The 22471-nt window shown below is 36.5% G+C and overlaps 1 protein-coding gene across 10 annotated transcripts in view; it reads right to left on the reverse strand.

Annotated features, from left to right (window-relative positions):
* RUNX1T1 (RUNX1 partner transcriptional co-repressor 1) overlaps positions 1-22471 on the reverse strand; it is a 148297-nt gene that overhangs the window by 4545 nt on the left and 121281 nt on the right. For 5 of the 10 annotated variants that reach the window (XM_026690952.2, XM_026690946.2, XM_087961992.1 and 2 more), the window contains 3 exons: positions 16722-16790; positions 11155-11345; positions 1-590 (listed from right to left, as the gene is read on the reverse strand). The exon at positions 1-590 is cut by the window's left edge and continues 4545 nt beyond it. In XM_026690952.2, the coding sequence (XP_026546737.1) occupies positions 315-590; positions 11155-11345; positions 16722-16790 (536 nt within the window). In that variant the 3' untranslated portion in view covers positions 1-314. Of the gene's footprint in view, positions 591-1656; positions 9452-11154; positions 11346-16721; positions 16791-22471 lie in introns of those variants that run through there. The other 5 variants (XM_026690960.2, XM_087961995.1, XM_087961993.1 and 2 more) reach the window with 3 other exon arrangements.

The following is a 22471-nucleotide window of genomic DNA, read 5'->3' on the forward strand; positions in this document are numbered from 1 at the left end:
TTTGGTAAAGCATTGTGTTAATGAGGTCACCTAGTTTAAAATCCCAGCTACTGGAAAATAACAGGGAGGAGGTCAAATCTATCATTGTGTGTATGTTCAATCTTCTCTGTTTCCTAAAGAAAAGATATCTTTGTTATCCAGAATAAGTCATTATGACCCGTTACTGGCCTTCTGGGTTTTGCTTCTACCTCAAGATACAGTATAATTTCTTTTATAATATTGAAATGTGAAAGTTCAGCAGAAACCTTTGAGTATCTGAGGATGAGGATTTTGTTTTGTTTTGTATTTGTCTTTAAGTATTTTAAAGTTCAGTCTTAGCGAGGAGTTGACTCTATGGTGCTTGGAGTTCCAGGGGTGTTTGACCTGGGAGTAGCTGCTGGTGGGGTGTCGATGGGGCTCCTGGCTCCACTATTCGGTGTTGCAGAGGAGCTGACTGCTGGTGTCTCCCCTTGTGGCTGGGCCTGTAGAGTCTGTCCACAGAGGTGGTGATGTTTCTCCCAGTCTTTATGTTGGCAAAATGAGCCACAGTAACGTGCAGTATTGCAACCACTGCAAGTTTCGCTGGCTTTACGGCCACAGTTCCAGCAACTCTGCATAGAGAGATGGGGTGAAAAGAACAAAGGATATAAAAAAAATTGGTGAGAAATTCTATGGGTAGAATGAGTACGAAGCTATCTATTTTGAGAAATTGTGCGAGGGAAGGAGAAAACTTCAAACCAGTTTTTTACTACACAGTGGAATATCCAACATATCCAAATCTTGGCCATTTGACAGGCCAAAGCTAGGGTCTCCTTTAGAACACTTGCCACTATAGCACATAAGATTTGGTAAACTGCGGCTGGTGCATTTTTATGACTTATAAATCAATTCCACTACAGCTGATCCAATTAAAAAACAGTAATAATGGTCAGAAACCACTGATATCTAACCTTTAGAAAGGAAATGCATTGGTTTTAAGAAACTCCTCCTTGAAACCAACAGTTTTGGATCTCACTAAATACCCAAGCAATGCTCCAGTCATAATCATTAAATGGGGGAAGATTTAAGATAGAATTAAGCTTTGAGGTATGCTTGGCTCAAAATGTTAAGGGAAGCACAAAAGCAAATTTAAAAAAAATCCATGTATTATGAGTCAAGGTGGATTTCTAGTAGATACCTGGATACACTCATACTATTGTCTTTCACCTCTTCCAGGATCTTTTTCAACTTCCCTGTTTTTCCTAGGAAGTTGTGGTGACTATTCTAGGACCAACCCTGCTTAACCTTCTGAGATCAGAAAAAGCCAGTTAACTACTGGTAGCTGCTATGACTACCATCACACAATGATAAGAGTTTTCTGGAGTTTTGTAAAGGCCTCATTGTATTTATGTAGCATAGTGAAGATATGAAGATTCAGTTTGATTGCAGCAATCCTCAGCATTAGAAAATAACTTGTCAAGGGAAATATTTCACAAATGCATCACAATGTTATACCTCTATAAAAACCTCCGTATACCAGATCTTGATGCAATCAATTTTGCACGCAGTGGACTACATTTTCCTCATTCAATGGACATTCTGGAATAAAATTAATCCACTAAAACAAGGTATCACTATATTATGCCTTCCTGCAGAAGCCAGGAGGCAGCGCACTTAAGAAAGAGAGGCATCGAATAATTTCCTCATGAAAAACGACTCCAGAAGTTGTCTCAACAGGGTGTACACTACAGATAGTCCTTGACTTACAACTGTAACTGAGCCCAGAATTATGGTCATAAATTGTGCTGCTTGTTAAGTGGATTATCATATGAACGTGTCTGATTTTAAGACCTTTTTTGTGAGAGCCATTAAGCGAATCCACTGTCTGCAATGGGTGGAGAGGTTTTTTTTTGTTTTTGCTGGAAACCAGAATTAAATGCCTGTTTCTGGCAAAAAAAACATTGTAACTTGTGGTCATGTGACTGTGGGAATGATTCAAATGGTCCTCAATGTGTGCTGGATGCTGGGTGTCCAACATGCTATTACTTGATCATGGAGGACCGAGTGGCTGCTGTAATTTCAAATTTGGGTTTAAGTAGCCCAGGGAGGTTGGCATAACATTAAGCAATTGGTCATAAGACAAGGATTTCCTGTAATGTTCTTGGTCTAACTAAGACTTCACAACTAACTGCTGTATAAAAGGAAGGTATTCGCTACAGATTAACACAGAAATCATGGTTTTCATGACTCTAACAGGAGAATTAGATTTTAAGAATACAATAGAATAGAATAACAGAGTTGAAAGGGATCTTGGAGGTCTTCTAGTCCAACCCCCTGCTTAGACAGGAAACCAGACAAATGGTTATCCGACATCTTTTTTAAAACTTCCAGTGTTGGAGCATTCACAACTTCTGGAGGCAAGCTGATCCACTGATTAATTGTTCTAACTGTCAGGAAATGTCTCCTTAGTTCTAAGTTGCTTCTTTCCTTGATTAGTTTCCACCCATTGCTTCTTGTCCTGCCCTCAGGTACTTTTACAACAGTCCTAAGCTACATAAGACAACTGCCCAAAAGAAAGCCAAAATATCTCATTGCTAATCCCCCCAAAAGGTGTGTGCAAGGGGGAGGGAAAGGCTTCTTCACTATCAAGTTCATTTTTCTCTCATTTAGCTCACCAAAATTCAGACAACATGGTGCTCATGAAGATTGGATATATAAAAAAGAATTTTTTGCAGTTTAAAAGCACCAGCAACTGTTTTAATTTAAAGGAGAGATATTAAAGAAGATAGGCTCACTGCTGGCTGATGATGATTGGTAGCAGAATTTAGTCACGGTGACCTAATTGCTTATTCTAACCCAACGTTTCTCAACCTTGGCAACTTTAAGACCTGTGGATCTCAGCTGGATGGCTGGGGAATTCTGGGATTTGAAATCCCCAAGTTTTCAAAGTTGCCAAGGTTGAGAAACACTGCAGAAAGGGAAAAGCACTTTGTATGCCGTCCAGATATGATGGCATGTAGTAAGGAGGCGCATTCCAGAGGAGTAAGAAACTTTCAGTCTGGATGCTACATATGAAAGAGTGTGAAGGCAAACTCTCCCTAATTGCTCAAAGCGTGTATTGCAGATGCATATGATAGACACCATAGAAAAACTCACCACAGCTGGGTTGTCACTGCTGGGTCACTGCAGGCAACTCAACACAGGAGAAGGCTGGAAGCCAGGGGAACCACCCTCTCCTCCTCCACTCTCTTCCTCTCTTCTTCCTTAATCTGGCTTACCCTCTCTGACCAATACCCCTTAAATCTGCGAGACTCTCTCCCAAATGATTTTTCTTCTGGTTGAGGGGAACGACTCCCTCTTCCCATCCCCATTTTGTCCTGCTTTTCCCCCCACAGTCCCAGCTACAGAGGAGGAGCAGAAGGCTCCTCTCACCTCTGGCATTCTCCCATTACATTACTTTAGACTGATGTAACTAATAAAAGGAATTGTTCCATGGCGAGTTGCCCCATGATAAATTGGTGGGGGCATGACAGCTCGGGTAAGGAGGTGGTGTCGAGCCAATGGCAGAAAGTTGTCTTAAGACTCTATAATAGAATTGTCAGTCTGACAAGGTTATGTCTGTACCCGTGTTTCCCTGAAAATAAGACCAGGTTTTATATTAATTTTTGCTCCAAAAGACTTGTTAGGGCTTATTTTTCAGGTAAGTCTTATTTTGGGGGAAATACAGTATTAAATGCAGATGATCTTAACTGGGGCTTACTTTTGGGGTGGGGCTTATATTATAAGCATCCTGAAAAATCATGCTAAGACTTATTTTCTACTTGTGTCTTATTTTCAGGGAAACAATGTAGTGTATAATAGATGTGAATTTTTTTAAAAAATCAGTTTGTAAGAATCACCAAATCCCATTCTTGGTTTTGGGCCTTATATTACATGCATTTAGAAACTGAAAGTCTGGGTAGTAGAAATTAGGACTCTGTTTGTAACTCTTCCACTCATTAAAATGTTAACTTTATAACTTAAGGCTATTCTTCAAATAGTCCAAACTCTGACATTTAACCAGATTAAGAAAGAAAATCCAACATTGGCATTTGAAGAAATCTTCAAACGGATGTTTATTGGTACCAAATTTGGTAAGCACCAGGCTTAAGTCTTTTTACGTTCCCTGGACCAACTATATGGTCCTATATTTAGAATGTATGTTATTGCTTTTCATTATTAATTTAATACTCCAAATTCTACTTTATGATGGTAGCTGTATAAATTGAATGTATTATAATTTAAATAATACTCATAAGATACACTCACAAGATAGCTTATGATTCATAACATTTTCAATTCTAAACATACAAGTATAGTTGTTCCTCCTGAACTCAAGTGGGGAAAAACCACTCCAAAATTTCAGAAATTATATTAGTATGTTGGATTTTTCTGGCCTCCCTGTATTGATGCACCATCAATAGATTTTCACTGTGGGATAACAAGCAAGGATATATGGTTCAAATCTCCTTTTTTCCATTCAAAAAGTTGTGCTTAAGATACTGAAATTCTGTCCCTGTCTACATTTCATCCCAAAGTACAAGAATTCCTTGTTAAGCACATAGCCAGCTGATGGCATCTTACATTTCTATTCCCTGCCAAATAGAAAACCACCAAAAGGATGCCTGTTGCTCCTTTCCCTCCAGCTTTACTGTGCCAGCTGGATCACTGGAGCAAAGCCAGCAGATAAGTGAAATTCCTAAACTACAACAGAAATCCCAATTACCAGGAAGAACAAAGGCCTAAGTCCAAAATACTGTTCTAAGGAAATTAAACATTTAATTGGAGTCAAGTGGCTTCTTTAGAAAACAGTTCTAGTGTAGGATATACTCTCTTTCTCTCTTTTTTGGCACAGGAATGTTTTGGCAGATGCAAGAATAGTTAAGTGTCCAGTACTCATACCTCTTTTCCTTTCTCTTTCTCTTTGATAGATTGAATTCAGATGTATGCAGCATTTCTAGCTAAACTCATACTGAGGAAGTGTGCAGACTAAACCAGGTAATTACAAATGCATGAGTTAGGGGTTAGGTGCTTTTTTTTGGTATTTGCAGAAATTGTTCCCATCTTTTAAAAACTCTTCTTAAAAAGTGGAATTACTAACACAGAGAAACAGATGTTTTTGGTGGTTCAATTGCAAGGAACATAGGCTCCTTGTCTGCCATCAGTTGGTTTTGATTCACTATCCATGGTTTCAGGTTCATTCTGAGGATTGGAGGATAGTTCACTGTAGTTTTACAATTATTTCATGGGGAGAGGATTATCATGATGAAAAATTATAAAATGGGACATTTCCAATAGATTTTGCTGAGTTTAGTTTGAAGCCCAGTTTTGCAACCCATCAAATATTGCAGCTGTAGAGCGTGTATTATTTTATTGGGGCCAAAGCAGAAACTTCATGAAAATATCAGAGAAAGGAGGAGACAACGCTAGTCATTACCAATCAGTTTTATGTCTCCGAGGAGACTTCCCACATCAACACTCTCTGCTAGAAACCATCACTTGAGTGGATTTAGAGTAACAACAATGTTGAAAGTTCTGCATCTAAAATTTCCAGGGTCTCCTTGTAAAGACAGACTCCTTGGCAACTTCAGTTAAAAGGGCCATGGACCAGGAATGGTAAAGAACTTGGCATGTGAAACTGAAGAGCTACTCCAAACCAGTTTGACAATATTGGGTTGGAGAGACAATTAGGGATATTCTCATGTCCCTCTAATAGGCGCAAATATGCCCTGGCAACTGTTTTTGTATGGCATAGCCTGGTAACATTTTCTTCATCTCATTGCCATCCTACAGCTGAAGAAGCTTAATATCATATTTAGCTGTTTCAGTTTTAGTGTTTTCCTTCTTCTCCTGTCATAATTTTAGGTGTGGATAATATCTAGCATCCTTAATAAATGATGTGCTTGATGACACTGTCAAAATGGAATCTATCCAACATCCATTGGCCACTTGTGGTTCTGCAGATGAACATCTCCCTTCCCATTCACTGGGCCCTGTTGGGGCCATTTTCTGTTGGGTTGTAGGAGACACATGGTTTCCACAGAGGTATCTGCTTGTATAATGCTTGAGTTTCTTTTTTTTTCTTCCATTCAATCTAGCCTGATTCTCAGACATTGCCTGGACAAGTCCCTGAAGTTTTCTTACCAGGATTTTTAAGAAGTGGTTTGCTATTGCTTCTTTCCTAGGGCTGAAAGAAGCAACTGGCCCAAGATCACTCAGCTGGCTTTTCACCTAAGGTGGTAATAGAACTCAGGGTCTCCCAGGTTTTTTAGATTTTTTAACCCCACCTTTTATTATTTCTGTAATAACTAATACTGCACATTGGATAGCAAATCTATTTTATTGTATGCACAGCTACATTAGTAGGCAATTTTTTTTAAAAAAAAAAACAAGCTTAATGCTATTAGTCAATTGATTTGAAGCCTTGGTAAAAACATATTGAGGCTATAATCTAGCAGGGCATAGTTATTCAATACTTGGATGAAATTATAGATTGTAGCTTGAAGCAATATGAAAAGTAAAAAGGAAATATATACTAATCCTGTTCTCTTTGGCTTCTGATATATCTCTAAGGGACCAATATTCAGGAAGTGTTATTTTATGGCAATAAGTGAGAAGAGAGGCATTTCTTGTTCTTCACTAGTTATTTCTCCTAAAGAAGAGTAGTTTAGTGCTCCTAGCAAAAGGTTCTCAAATTTTGACACAGTGGCCAATCAGGGCATTGTGAAGGCAAAAATTTCTATCACTTTGCATGCCCCCTTTCTGGGTCTTAAATCATAGTTTTGCCCTCAGTGCCTAGAGATGCTAAATCGTACCTGCAATCATTGTCTAATCATGTACCGTCTCATAGCTGTCTAAAGTAACTGTATTAGTAAACATTTTTCTTCTGCTAAGCCCTGCCTGTCTATTAAGGTCTGTGCTGTTGACTGTAGTCTAAGCCTCCTTGGATGTGAATATGAGAAAGTATATATAGAACACTGAAGTACTACCTATAAATGTATAGATACCAAGTCCTATTTATAAACATATGCTTCAATCAATGTTAATGGCACTAAAATGTGCTTAACTTTTGCTGGAACTGATCTATGATTTCTTAAAAACCCTTGATAAACAATGATGTTCTGTCTATCTTCCATGATGCAGTTGGAATTAATGCAGAGAGAAAAAGCTTAAGAGCATGAGTGCTCCCATTAAAACCTATTCACAACGTTATTTTGCTTTACCTATAGTTGCAACTCTGTAGTAATGATTCCAGTCTTTACAATATTCATTTTTACATCATACACATATACCCAGGACATTCACTTCTGAAGTAACCAATGTTATTCAAAGCACAGGAAAAGAGTAAGAAATATTAAGTCAAATAAATTATAGGTAGGAGATAAGAGAAATGTCAAAGAAATCCAACTAGATTGACTTTATACCAATACTGTTCAGTATATTCCTCTCCAGACTTTTTTATTACTTCAAACCATAATTGCTTCTGGATTCTGTCCTGGATTTAGTGAATGCTTGGGGTATGTTTGCATAACAAAGCCTATTGCACTGTCTTTGCTTATGTTTGGATATACCCAGGCTCTGCTGAAAAATATTTTTGTTTCATCTTACTATTACAGCATAATCTTAGTTCTGAAAGTGTCTACCACTTCAGTTGATTCCAAATGCTACAACCGTATTATTAACCATATTATTAAGAACTAAAGAAACTTCTTGGATGAGAAGCGAAATGTCTTCAAGGAAAAACAAAGAAAATCTTCAGTTGCCTTTTGAAAAAGCATCTTTGGGACATATTATTAACCACAAACATTTTTAGGGAACACCTTTAGCTTCTTGCTAAAAGGGATTCCCTGGCTACTTGGTCTGCTTTTGGTGACAGTTATTACAGCTGTTTATGAGTTCCATGCCTTGGCATCAGGCTATTTGAAATATCTTGTTCTTCCCAAAGAGGCTGAGCTTTTAAAGACATTGAGAAAATTAAATGCTTTTCAAAAAGACTGCAGTACTGAAGCATCAGACTATCCTCCTTTTTGATAATAGCATGTGACAATTTATGAGATATATATCTCATCTCTCCTCCAAGAGCTCAAATCTTGTTAAACAGGGTTTACATTTTATCCTTGCAACAACAACCCTGTGAAGTGGGTTGGCCTGAGGGAAAGAGAGAGACCAAAGGTCCAGTTATTAAGTAGGTTCTTTGGTTGAAGGTGAATTACAATTTCAAAATCTTAACCACTATATTCCCCACGGGTTATCTTCGCATAACAAAATATACATTATATCTACTCCTCTCTCTCTGTCTCAAGCTAGGATAATAATTCAGCTTTCCCTGACCTTGAGCCCTCTGGAACTATTTAGTCTGCATTTCCCTGATGTCTCTGTTGGCTGGAGATTCTGGAATTTGTATTTTCAACATATTGGAATAGTTGCGACCGTTTAAAGATCACATTCACAAACAAACTGCCTTGACATAAGTGAAGTACATAATGCCAATACATTTTAATTTATATCAAATTTAATTCTGCAAAAGATTTGCTAAGAATGACATTTCTCTTTCATACACAGGCACACAAACAGACACACATTTATTCTTAGGGTTTTTTTGTTTTTTTTTAGGAAACTTTCAGATGTTGTAAATCAATTCCTTATGTCTCTTCTTCATTCATCTGCTACACATTAAGTTGAAACTCTGGGCATCTAGTCATTTCCCAATAGCCTTTCATCTCTGATGATGCCTGGGACCAATTAAAATCTTACTCTCCCTTAAATAATGGATGTGTATTACTCCACGCTGTAGATTTTGCCTGTGATTTTTGCCACTTCTTTCAACATGGAGCAAGAACTTAATTGGAATTTTTGCACCTAAATCACTCTAGATGTTACCAACTTGCTACACATATTAAACACCATGCTTAGAATAATTAAAATTGTGTAAATATTTCAAAATAGATAAATTGTGTGAAATATTTCACATAATTTTTAAATACTAAATTAAGATATCTTATCAACATCTTAATTTAGTATTGAAAAATTATTGAAAACTACGCTCACAAAAATGTTGGTACATGTAAAAAGATATGATAAAAAGAAAGACCATAAACAAAAGCTCCCATCAATGTTAAGCTGAAAGAAATTATACTTAGCATCTGTTTATTGGGGCAGGCTTAATCAAGACTTCCCTTTCCGCATGGATTTTAATATTTCTTTTTTCTCTGAAAGACACAAGAATTCATTTTATCCAAAACACTTGGATTTGCAACAGAATATATGATCCTCCCTCTGTATTCTTACTTCCTTTTATATATGGTGCCATATGTGCCCCCCAAAAGCTTTCACTGACATCTTCCAGCCTGAACTAAGGTTTATCATCATTGTCCCTAATATACTCTTTGTTGCTCTTTGAATCTGTTTTCTTCTGCCAGATGCTGTTTTCTCACCATTCCCTTTACAGAAAATCCTGCAGTTGAAATAATAGGTTCCAGTTCAGAAAAGGATGTTACAAACCTGATAACACATTTTGTTTGCATTCTAAAAACCTCATTCTTTATTGATCATACAAGTATACTAAAATAGATTTCCAGTATACTTATACAAAATGATTTATTTTCTACTGAAACATATACCCTTTCTATTTGTTGGAAAGGAGTTGAAATGCAATCTATTTGTGGAATTGTTTTAACTATTATATACAATTTAAATATAACTGAAAACTAGTTAGAAATCACCAATATAAGATTACACTTCTAATATTTATTTATCAAGTGAGATTTTTTTTAATGTTAATGTAACTGTTGCCACAAAATGATATTCCATCCCCATTCTTTTATTATTCATTATGCCTATAAATATGTCCATCCTATCTACATTATGGAGGAACCAGCATGCAATCACAAAATAAAACGTGGAAATTTAGAGTAGCATTTGCAGTGACTTCTTTTAATACACTGTGGAATACATGAAATCAGAAGGAAAACATGAGCTCAATAAATATGATCTAAATACTTTTAAAACTATTTTAATATCTGCATTGGAGAATTCAAAATATCCTTACTTCAAAATACTGTTTCATTGACTTAGTGGGATTACTCCATAATAAGTATGCACACAACATTGCAATCTCAGGCTGACATATTGATAATGGATAACTTTATCTTACTGTACAATTTGTAGTTTGCATTTTTTTTCTTCCATAATGTCCAATTCTCAGAGACTATCTGGAAAATCCCTGCAATTTTCTTGGCAAGTTTTTTCAAAAGTGGTTTGAAATTGCCTCCTTCTTAGAGAAAAAGTGAGTGGTCCAAGGGTTACCCAGCTGATTTCATGCCCAATGCAGAACTAGAATTCAGGGTCTTCTGGTTTTTAGCCTAATAAAGCCTTAACTACTACATCAAATTGGATTAAACTTTGAAATATTTCAAAATTCACCCCAGTGAATAGAATGTAAAGTACAAGAGTTAGGAGATATCTCTGTCAATTATAACAAACAAAGGAATGTTTTGGCTTGTTATATGTTAACTCATATGAACCTAGGGCATCTAAGACTGTGTACAGTGACTTAATTTCAGAAATGGCTGGCCACTACCTTCTTCCTGGGGCTGAGAGAGAACAACTGGCCCAAAATCACAATATTCACTTTTGTGCCTAAGAGAGTATTATAACTGACGTCTCCCTACTCCAAGTCCAGTTCCTAAACCGCTAGACCAAATTGGCTCTCAGCTTTAAACATATTCAAAAAATAAAATTGATCCGATTTATTACCGCAACATTATCTAATCTGTCAAGGAGGATAATATACAAAGGAACTCTCCTTTTGGAAGTCCTGTCAGCTCTGTCTTCTCTGCTTTCCTTTCTTTTTCTATGATAGCCAAGTTCAAAAGAGGGTGAAGAAGAAAATGAGGAAAACTAAGAATAGTTAAAGCTCTGCATTTTACTTCATACACACATGAATGCTGGGATGTGTAGTTTTTAAAGTTACTCAATGATCAGGAAGAATCATCATCATCTCTTTCTTCTATAGACTAGAAAGTTCCTGATAATTTATAGATTCACTAAAACTTTCATTGCCAGTTCTGATAAATGTATTATTTACTTTTTACTTATTATTGTGCCCAAACTTTTTGGACACAGATATGGCCTTATTCTTCATCACAAAATTCTCACCTCACTAGAATCCTCTTGCTGATTGATCACACTTAATGCATCCTCTGCAGCCTGTCGTTTGGCCTCTGCCACTGTGCGCTCCATTTTAGCTCTCTCTGAAGTAATCATATCATGGGCTTTCCGTTCTGCCTCTGACACTGCCTTCTGCAACTCGGTCATTGCTTGCCGTTTTACTTCATTGACTGCTTCCTCTGTAAACAAAATAAGAAATTTCTCTTGGTACAGCAGGAGCAAGATAAAAAAACAACTGATTTTTATGCACAAACACAGTTAGATTATAGAAGCTACTTATCTATGTAATGCAAATATTCTATATTTGGGTAAATGTCCTTAAATTCAAAGAGCACATGATACCAGCTACTAAACAATAGAACGTATTTCCAGCTTTCTAGTATATTGGGGTCCCATGGGAGTGTCTATGCTGGGGATGGTATCAGAGAGGTAATATTCACAAAGCTATCATAATAAATTTTGATGCACAAATCTTTGCTGTAGAAATGCAGATCTATAATCAACATGAAAAGAGGACATGGTGGGTGTCCACCATATTGGAGGACATTATTGGAGGAACAAAGAAATCGAAAATGAGTAATTAACCCTAACATAGACCCAGGTGACAACAGAACACAGAAATGGTACAAAAACGTCATAGAAATTTGGGTAAATACAGCAACAGTTTTTTAGAAATTTCCTCTAACTCTGATTTCAAATACAGTACTTACACCGCAGAGGCTTGGTAGAACAAAAAAGAACAAAATTGGTACAAGTTCAGATTTCACAGTTAAAACAGTTTTATGGGACTTTGGTGGTGGTTGAACTCAATGGTGTTAATGGTTTTTTTCTTCAAATATCCTTCTAGAAATCAGTGTTTTAGAACAATGCAAAGAGTTATCATGTCTTCCATTTAAATTAGCTAGCAAAAATTACCATAATGCAATATTCTTTTTCACAGTATATAACATAATTTGTCATCAAAGAGCTGACTGGGTTTTGAGAGGTGGAAGATTTCATGTATTCAACTGACAACTGAAACAAGTGATTTTAAAAAATAACACTAACTACTCTAATTAACAAGGAAACTATCCTCCCTCTGATTTAGTGTATCTAATTTTCATCTTTATTCAAAGCAAAATGACAATGATTAATTGAAAATTTAATAAGCACTAATTATTAACTTGGCAAATGTAGTACCAATTAACACTCTATTAAAACTAATTATGACATGTTTCATTCAAGTATTTGCACTTAATTGTTTCACCCACTTAAGAAGCACCTTAATTAAATGTTCTGTTTAATTAAATACATAAGATTTCTAATAAAAATGTTTAACTGTAAAATAAAAATATTTGAGTTACAAAAACTCAGTGGTTATGGTGAGATGTACATTATTTTCCAGTACTATAAATTTAATTCTCCTTATCTGATGCTATTGTATTCTTAAACTTATCTGAGTTTAAGGCCACAACCTTAGGAATTCTTATTAGAAATTAAGTCTCAATGGATTCAATGAGACCTACATGTATGAAGATAAGCATATAACTACACTCATTAACTGCATAGACTAAGAAACATTAGACTGAGAAACATTTTGGCTGAAGAACATCAAAATGTTCCATTTCATCATCAACTGCATTTGAAACTTGTCTTTGAGTCAATAGAAGTCTGATTTTTATATGTGATATTCCAAAAGCCCACATTAAATTCTACTTGGATATATGACATGATTTACATAAGTTTTAAAATCCTGGCTACATTCTTGATTCAGAAAGTATCTATCATCTATCATCTATCTATCTATCTATCTATCTATCTATCTATCTATCTATCTATCTATCTATCTATCCATCCATCCATCCATCCATCCATCCATCCATCCATCCATCCATCCATCCAATAGAACTATCACTTCTCCTAAATGGCAGAAAATGTAAGATATTTCGTGACCAATTTGAATAAATATTTATCAGCTTAATAAACCAAAAATGTTAACATATCTTCTGTAGTAGTGTGCAGGCAGTTATGTTACATTAGTGTGTCTGAAGGCAATACAATATATTCAATTAATCAAGCTGTCCATATTGTTCAGAGTAGGAAATTGCCAGATGTAGAACCTTCCTCTGTGAAGTGTAAGGGGCAGATGCCTTCCCTTTATCGATCTTTTCACTCTAAAAATGTTTTTTTTTTCATAAAAATGTTGTTTATTCACTGAAGTAACCTAATCAATAGGAATGTGTAGAAAAATTATACCAAAAACTGGAATAAGTTTTTGGAACTATAATTCTCTACTAGCTTTAATGAAAAGTATTGATCCATCTGATAATTCTAAATAGTTATCATGCATTACATGTGGCACCTTCTGTGTCTAGAACACATGGTTATTAATATCTCACCCTCTTTTAAAATATGTTAAGATAAATATTGATATTGTGCCTAGAGAGGAAAAATGCTAAGTTTATGAAACTTAAAATATGTCTTCACTTTACCCTCCCGTAAATATTTGGAGGCTATGCAAGTCAAGATTCATTTATTTTGAATATTCAAGGTGAATTACTATTCTGTGTAAGTGGCAACAGGACAATAATTTTTGCTTACGATTAAAGCTGCAGCTTGACTAATTGTATATGCAAATAAGGCAATTTATATTTAAATTATGCATTCCTATTCTAGTCCCACCGGCATACAAAGATCAGCAAAGAGAATTGGTAGGACATTTGCAAGATGTTTGAATATTTATTACCAACTGCAAACATTTTCAGATCCCTTGAAAAAGAAATACATGAAGACAAACCCACAAATGAAAATCATATTATTGTCTTTACAAACGTTTTTAAAAAGAAGAAATGAACGTGATTACAGGCTCTTTTATGTGTAATTAACAATCATATTTCTATTTTATAATATTTTGTGTAACCTGAAAAAATTACAAATATTAGTGCTTGCCCTTGGAGCTTAGAGTTTTATAAGCAAACAGTACTGCAAAATATTACCAAAGCAGTAATAATTATTATCAATTAATATTTATTAGAAATCAACCAACATATAAACCTAGGGTCTTGTTTATTGTGGTTCTGAACCAAAACTTCAGGTGAATATGCTAAATATATCTTTAAAAAAGGGTAATAGTCTAATAAAAGGGACATTTGTGGCAATTTTTGTGCTAGCATGTAGAAAGCACAGGAAGTATCCAACACAAAAGTAGAAATGGGGAGATATTCTAAAGTTTTCTTGGCCTGGCCAAAAAATGAATTCTTTTCATTCACAAAAACCCAGAAACAATTTCATGTCTTGATCCATTCAACAATGAGAAAATGAGAAATCTCTTCCTTGCAAGTAGTTCCTTGCATCAGGGCTGTGGTGGCTCATGTGGTAAGATGCTGGGCTTGCGCACCACTGAGGTCAGCAGCTCAGTGCGGTTTGATTCCTGTGAGCGAATAAACTGTGCAGGGACAAAAAAGGAGACTCTCCCGAATGCCTACCAGCATTGAAGTGTACCTCGGGTAAAGATAACACCGCTCGAAAAAATTCCTTTCACAACAGCAGCCAGCCACTTCGGTGATCCCTAGCTAACACATGCCATACGCTAACTAAATAAATAAAGTTCCACCAAAACTTCCCAATCCTTGCCTTTGTTTAGTATGGTGGAACCCCTCTTCCTACTCAATGGATCTTAACAGACTAGAACACTGGGCGATATCTAACGAAATGAAATTCGGTGTAGAGAAAAGTAAAGTCCTACACTTAGGCAAGAAAAACCAAAAGTACACATATAGACTGGGTGAAACCAGGCTCAATAGCAGTAACTGTGAGAGGGATCTTGGAGTCTTAGTGGACAACCAGCTAAATATGAGCCAGCAGTTTGCAGCAGCAGCCAAAAAAGCTAATGCAATCCTAAATTGTTTTAACAGAGGGATACAATCAAGATCAAGGGAAGTACTAATACCACTCTATAAAGCCTTAGTAAGACCACACCTAGAGTACTGCATCCAGTTTTGGTCACGACATTATAAAAAAAGATGTTGAGACTCTAGAAAAAGTACAGAGAAGAGCAACCAGGATGATTAGGGGATTGGAGACTAAAACCTATGAAGAATGGTTACAGAAACTGGGCATGGCTAGTCTAGTGAAGAGAAGGACCAGGGGAGACATGATAGCAGTCTTCCAATATTTGAGGGGCTGCCACAGAGAGGAAGTGGTCAAGCTATTTTCTAAAGTGCCTGTAGGCCAGACAAGGAATAATGGATGGAAATTGAACAAGGAGAGATTTAACCTGGAAATAAGGAGAAACTTTCTAACAGTGAGACAATCAACCCATGGAACAGCTTGCCCTCAGAAGTTGTGGAGCACCATCACTTGAGACTTCTAAGAAGAGATTGGACTGCCATTTGTCAGAAATGGTGTAGGGTCTCCCACTTGGGCAGGGGGTTGTACTAGATGACCTACGAGGTCCCTTCCAACCCTGATTATCTGTTATATTTACTCATTGCTACACTCATTCTTGTATGATGATAAATAGTGGGAAGTGTAATATGGGAAATGTTTGGGGATGTGGGTGATCAACAATAACTGGTAAAAAGATGAGAATACTTGTCTGATCCAGATCATGGGCTTTAAAAAATTTCAATCCCCCAAATTTAATTTCTCAACTTTATCAGCATCAATTTACCAGGGTGGATTTCCTTTGGATTTAGCCAATGGATTTGATTGCAGTCAAGCAAATACAAATATTTGTAGCTCAGAGCATGACACAAAGTCTGTAAGTAAAAAAATAATAATGTAGATCTCCTCATACAATACAATGGCTTTATTAGCAGATATTACCTGCCAACCATTGGAATAATGATGTATAAAAAGCATTAGATTTAGTGTGCTGTCCAGACAGTTTAGAGTTAATGGGATTTGGGATAGTTAGTTAGGATTTGTGAGCTGTCCCCTTAAGGGAATGCATCATGGTAAATGTAGTTAAGGTATCCTGGGAAATGTAGTCCATGTCATGTGGTCACATATGTAATCCAGATTGGTCACTAAATTGACCCTTGGTGGGTCGGGGGAGGTCTCCTTCACTCTTGCCTGAAACCACCATACCATGCGGCTGCTTCAATCATCATGGGGTTGAGACCTTATTATCTTCCTACACCACAATTCAGATACGCAAAGGATTGCACATTAAGAAGAACCTCATCATAAATGTGAGTTGACAAGATGCCTGATGAACCAATAAAAAGATTTTGTATGGATGCTTTGTGGAGTTTATCTATCTGCCTTTGTATTTGTATAGTATTTGTACAGGACAGGCAGAATATTTAGACTTCTCCATAAGGACAGGTGATATAATCTGGGTATCGTTTTTCTTTTAGTGTTATGTTGATATCCTCTTACCTTCTGACGTAGATGCTGATGTAATTAAAATTATTTTGTGTACTGATCCATTCCAGCTAAGCATTAGGAATTGAAACTGATTTATTTGCAATCCCTTTCTTTCTTTTTCTTTTTAAAATTCCTTATATCAAAGCATTAACAAATACACACAGCTGCCAACTGCTATGCTCATGTTTTTAAACAATTCTTACCAGCTTTCTTCCAGATCTCCTCTGGAACATATCCAGAAGCAGGCCTGTGAAGGAATTCCCGATGTGAGTCTGTAAGAATCAGGGAGAGAATAAGAGAAATAAAACAGTATATTTTAAATACTGGTTAAACAGATTTTTTAAAGCTGCTCTTCATAATTCAGTCAAGCAATTAAAAGCATAACCTTGATTAAAAATGAAGAGAGCAATCATGCTTTTATTCCAAAATTCCTTATGAAACATTTGAAATAACTCCTACTAAATGAATCTGATATAATAAGATACACACACACACACACACACACACACAAATACACACACACACACACACACACACATTGGAAAAGTAAAGAAAAAGAGAACCAATATAACTGAAAATCTATGTTAAGGGAAAAATTAGAATTAATCTCTGAAATGTACCATAAATGGCATTATTGCAACTTAATACTAGCATTTTTTTTTCTTTAATGTACTTCATAATGGATTACTGGGTCCCTCTGTAAGATATAGAAAGGCAATTTGTGACCATAAACTACAAATGGCAGTCAAGATTTCTCATTCTAGAAAATGAGGCAAAGCTAATTATTATGGCAACCCTTCAGTTTATGATTGTGGCAAACCAACAGAACATCTGTGGGATTGCCTCAACAGTTTTGTCTACTAACAATTTATTATTGGCTACTATAAAAGGAATTTGCTTTGTGACTGGTGAACCTTAAGAGAGACTTGCTGTCAATGTAGCAACTGTCCCTGCCAGTGTTGTTTGCAGGATCAGAACCACAGAAGACATACATAGCTTTTCTATATGTCAAGGCTCCACCATCCAATCTGTGGGTATGAAAAATTTATTGTTCTTTAGGAAAAGAGCTGATGCAAACAACTCCCCTTGATATTTTCAAGACCAGGAGCACTGAAGACTTGTCCAGGTGGAACATCTCTGTATAAAGATCGAACGGCCAGTTCCCTGGCTTTGAAAGGATTATTGCCCATTTCAGGTTTCTTAACAAGAATTTGGTGTGGGGGGGGACAGGGATGGGATTCTACCGGTTCTGTCCACCTCTGTAGAGCCGGTTGCTCTGAAGAGCATTAAACAGAGACCATACATAGAACCTGTAGCAGAACCTGTCTGCTGCTCTTTTGGCCCGCCCGCCCGCCCGGGCTCTTACCTGACCTTTATTTCCTGTTTTTTTCAACTGCAGCTGCTTTGCGTGACACAGCTGCAGTTGAAAAAACAGGGGAAAAATGGCTTTTCAACCACTGCGCACGTGCGCGCAGCGCTGCTCAGCTGTCCAGGCAGCTAGCTGACAATGATATACACGTGTGCGCAGCGCACGTCAGGAGCAAAATGTAAAATCACCGAACCGGTAGTTACACCGGTCGGATCCCACCCCTGGTAGGGGGGTGTAATTCTCAGATGCTACTCTTGATATAGCTTGACTAAGTCCCTAGGTTCAAATTCACTGAAGCTCCTCAGACACACAGTATAGTACAAGAATAAGAAACTTTCTTGCATAGTAGATATAAATGCTTAAAATGGCTGGTTGCAGAGGTGGTATTCAGCAGGTTCTGACCAGTTCTGGAGAACTGGTAGTGGAAATTTTGAGTAGTTCAGAGAACCGGCAAATACCACCTCTGACTGGAGATTTTACAGTATCCTTCCCCTGCCACGCCCACCAAGCCACGCCCACCAAGCCACACCCACCAAGCCACACCCACAGAACTGGTAGTAAAAAAAATTGAATCCCACCACTGGTTGATTGCTTTTTGTTAGAATAAACAGATAATTCTCTATTTTACCCATTGTATATAATTTGACAATCCTTCAAGGTGGATCAGACTAGGAAATTGACTTGGCAAGTTTCAATGAAACTCTAGTTTATTAGTAACAGAATCTTGAAAGCCTGACAACATTTTCTCTCCTCACTGTCTTATAATCCAGGAAGTTTGGGTGGAGCCAATTTGAGTTCCCCCCTCATGTTTTGCTTTCCAATCTTAAGCGTGTTTCTAACCCTCTCTACATACTTTCTCCCAGGTCATCTCTATATTTCTCTACAGGAAACTTCTTTTTCCTGCTTTTCCCAGTTGCTCTGGCCTCTGTTTTTGATCTTAAAACTGGGTGAATTTAGATTGTTGATATAACTGACAAGTCTGCTCTGAGAGAAATTCTAGCTCTCAACCTAACTTTTGCTCCCAGAGGTGATGATTTTACCATTAGTAGGCTTGCTGATAAGGGAGTGACCCTTAAAGTGGTTCTTTTGACATCCCTTAAGGTGGATAACTCTATTTTCATTGCAATTATTGGAGAAGAGTTGGGATTTAATTGGGACAGTTGCCAAATGTTTCTGGTCTTATTAAATTATGGTTTGCTAGAATGAGAGGATTAAGGATATTGAAAAGAGTAAAGACTGAAGCATGATCAGAAAACAAAATTTTAAATAGTAACTGGTAAGGAATTGCAATTTGGCTGTTACAATTATTGGAAAGTTTATGGGTTTAGAGATCTTAGTTATGATCTACTTTCTGATGAGCTGCATTTGTTTTCTGGACTCTGTTTTGGCATCTCCTTGTGACACAATACCTATACAATTTTATGTACCTAATCTGGCGTAATAGATTCCTATATGAACAGGTAATTGGATTTTATGATCCAACTCTGGATTTCACATTGTGCTTGACTCCTTAATTGAAAGACTTTATCTTGCCTCTTTTGTTCAATGTTCTTTATCTTTTGCCCTTATAAAAAAATTACAATGTCTGCTCCTTGTAGTTTTGCTTATGGATGTTTCCTCGGCTGCTTTTGGACTATTTTGATTTAGATTTGAAAATTTGTGGAAGACTTTTTTTTTTTTAATCCCTTGTGGTTGGCAGCCCTCAGGCATGAAGGTTAAAGGACAAGAGGGATGTAGGACCGACATGTTCTTGTGGTGAAAGCTCATGTCCTGAATATATCCTGGTTATCCTTGGGAGATGCATTATTTTTTGCAGCCTTTTTCAGTCTGTGCTTGTAACTTGAAAGCTGTAGCTCCATCTGGATTCTATCAAACATGCATTTAATGCTATTCAGTTAAAGACAGATATTTATATTTTATTTCTTATCTTTTTCAACCCTTTAATCATTTTTTCTATAACTTGCATCTTTAGCATCTCTTTCTCTCTGTTTTTGTAGTTACCAATGTCTTCTTTCGGCAAACCTGTTCTTCAGCAGAAAGGAATACTTTTCTTGTGTATGTTCAAGGTTAACCCTATCCATCATTCTTTTTAGACTGATCACAAACAGTGCCACGTTATGATAATCATTATCATCATGATCACTTAATATGCACTGTTTTAAGGAGCATATTTTGGAGAGGTGTGTACCATACTATATATACATACCCTTATGGGGTGCTCCTTTCCTCTGATTTGTGGAATTGAGTGGAATAGTCATCCCAATGTGCATAGTCTGCCTTTTATCTATAGTTATTTGAAACAAGACTTCATAAACCTAATCCTGAATAAATCTTAGCGTACGGGCTTTATAAACCTAGGGGACTGGAAGCTAAAACATGAAGAACGGTTGCAGGAATTGGGTATGTCTAGTTTAATGAAAAGAAGGATTGGGGTGACACGATAGTAGTGTTCCAATATCTAAGGAGCTGCCACAAAGAAGACAGAGGTCAACCTATTCTCCAAAACACCTTAAGGCAGGACAAGAAGCAATGAGTGGAAACTAATCAAGAGAGAGAAGCAACCTAGAACTAAGGAGAAATTTCCTGACAGAACAATTAATCAATGGAACGACTTGCCTCTAGAATTTGTGAGTGCTTTTGGAGACTTCTAAGAAGAAATGGTGTTGGATTTTCTGCTTGAGCAAGGATTGAATTTAGAAGACATCCAATGTCACTTCGAACTCTGTTGTTCTAAGTTTTTCTGTATTGTTAATCAGTATATACTTAATAAAATTATCTTTGCCTATCTTGTCTTACTGAATATTTGTGAATATTCTGCAACTGTGTTCAACACTTGCACCTATTTCCTAAGTGGTGATTAAATCTACAACTGAAATCCAGTTGTCAGAAATAATTAAATTAATTCCTACACAAAACACAGCCAACACTAAGATTGCCAAGTTAGCAATGGTTAAGGATTTCATTTTGACATAATGATCAACGGCCTCTCCTGTTATTTGGTCTGAATCATTCAGCAGGACATATACTAGATTTCATATTTAGTTTGAGACGTTGATGAGAAAGTAGAGGGGCTGGTTGTAACTCTGATATTATACACAGATACTCCTCAGTCAGTTTGATGCTGGTGGCTGCTATTGGCCTTTATGGGGAAGGGGGGTGTTGTGTTTAAAAATCAGTCAAGACAATCCAATCAAAGTGCTAAATGCAGATGATTCCTGAATGCACTTGGGGACTTGTCTATCTTATCTATTAGCAATATCATTGAAACCTTGGCAAATCTGTGCAACACGAAAGTATGCAACATAAAGGTAATCCTTGACTTACAATCCTTTGTTTAGTGACTGTTCCAAATTACAACTGAAAATAACACTGAAAAAAAGTGACTTACAACCAGCCCCATACTTATGACTGTTGTAGCATCCCTATAGTCATGTAATAAAAATTTACGTGCTTAGCAACTAATTTGTATTTATGATGTTTGATGCGTCCTGGGGTCATGTGATCTGTGGTGACCTTCCCACTGATTTCCAGAAAGCAAAGCCAATGGGGAAAGCAAAGCCAATGGGGGAAAACAGATTTGCCTAATAACTTGCAGTGATTAACTTAAATATCAAAAAATTGGATACGTCACTTAACAAACATCTTGTTTAGCAACATAAACTCTGGTTCCAAGTGTGGTCATAAGTTGAGGGCAACCTGATATGACTGCTTCTAAGCCCTCTTTTCCTTGAAGCAAGTATCTTTGTTTTCAAAGTCTCACGCAAAAGCAAGCTGGAGACATTGGAAATATCAATAATGTTCTATTTAGAGTGCTGGGCTGAAAAATGATTTTTAAATGATCCTGAACACTGAACCTGTATGACAAAATGAAACCAAGTATAGTTCAGTGTAAAGTAACACAAGCTATGAAAAACAAAACATTTTAATGCTAACTGCTCGCTTATTATAAAATATAAAATCCATAACTAGATTTTGAAATCAGTGAGACTATGCTACGTAATGTAACCTTTGAATGATACAAGAAAAGTAACATACTAGGAATTATGGAACACTAAAATAAATATTTTCTGTTATCCAGAAAAGAGTAGAGGCCATCCAGTGCAACTATGATTTTTACTGCAGAGTGGCCTTTTGGTATGATATAAAAACTGGAACAAGATGCTCTATTGATTTGTTCAGGTATGTTACAGTCAAAGCTAAATGGAATTCAATGATATCATTCACTGGATTGCCAACTAATTCGTTCAATTTCCAGGCACAAAGATCAATCAAGCTCATATTCCAACCCATAATTCATATCGATAACGAAGCCAAGACACTGTTAGAAAGATTAAATCAAGATCTATGAAGGACTTCCACATGGCTTTTAATTTCTTTTCTGGAGAGGAAAGTATGGAATAATATATGTTGAAAATAAGAAACATATTTCCATATTTTAAAAATAATTTTAAAAGTGGATATGATAAAGCTAGCCCAGAGGACTTTGTGTTTTCAGAGACAAATATCTTCATAATTCTAGAATAGAAAGTAAACAAAAGTTTCTAATTATTTCATACCATTTCACTCATTGAAGGAAAGAGTTAT

Source organism: Notechis scutatus, chromosome 3, assembly GCF_049901735.1.
Source record: "Notechis scutatus isolate UNSWTSFEM ecotype Mainland chromosome 3, rNotScu1.2, whole genome shotgun sequence".
Lineage (NCBI taxonomy): Eukaryota > Metazoa > Chordata > Lepidosauria > Squamata > Elapidae > Notechis > Notechis scutatus.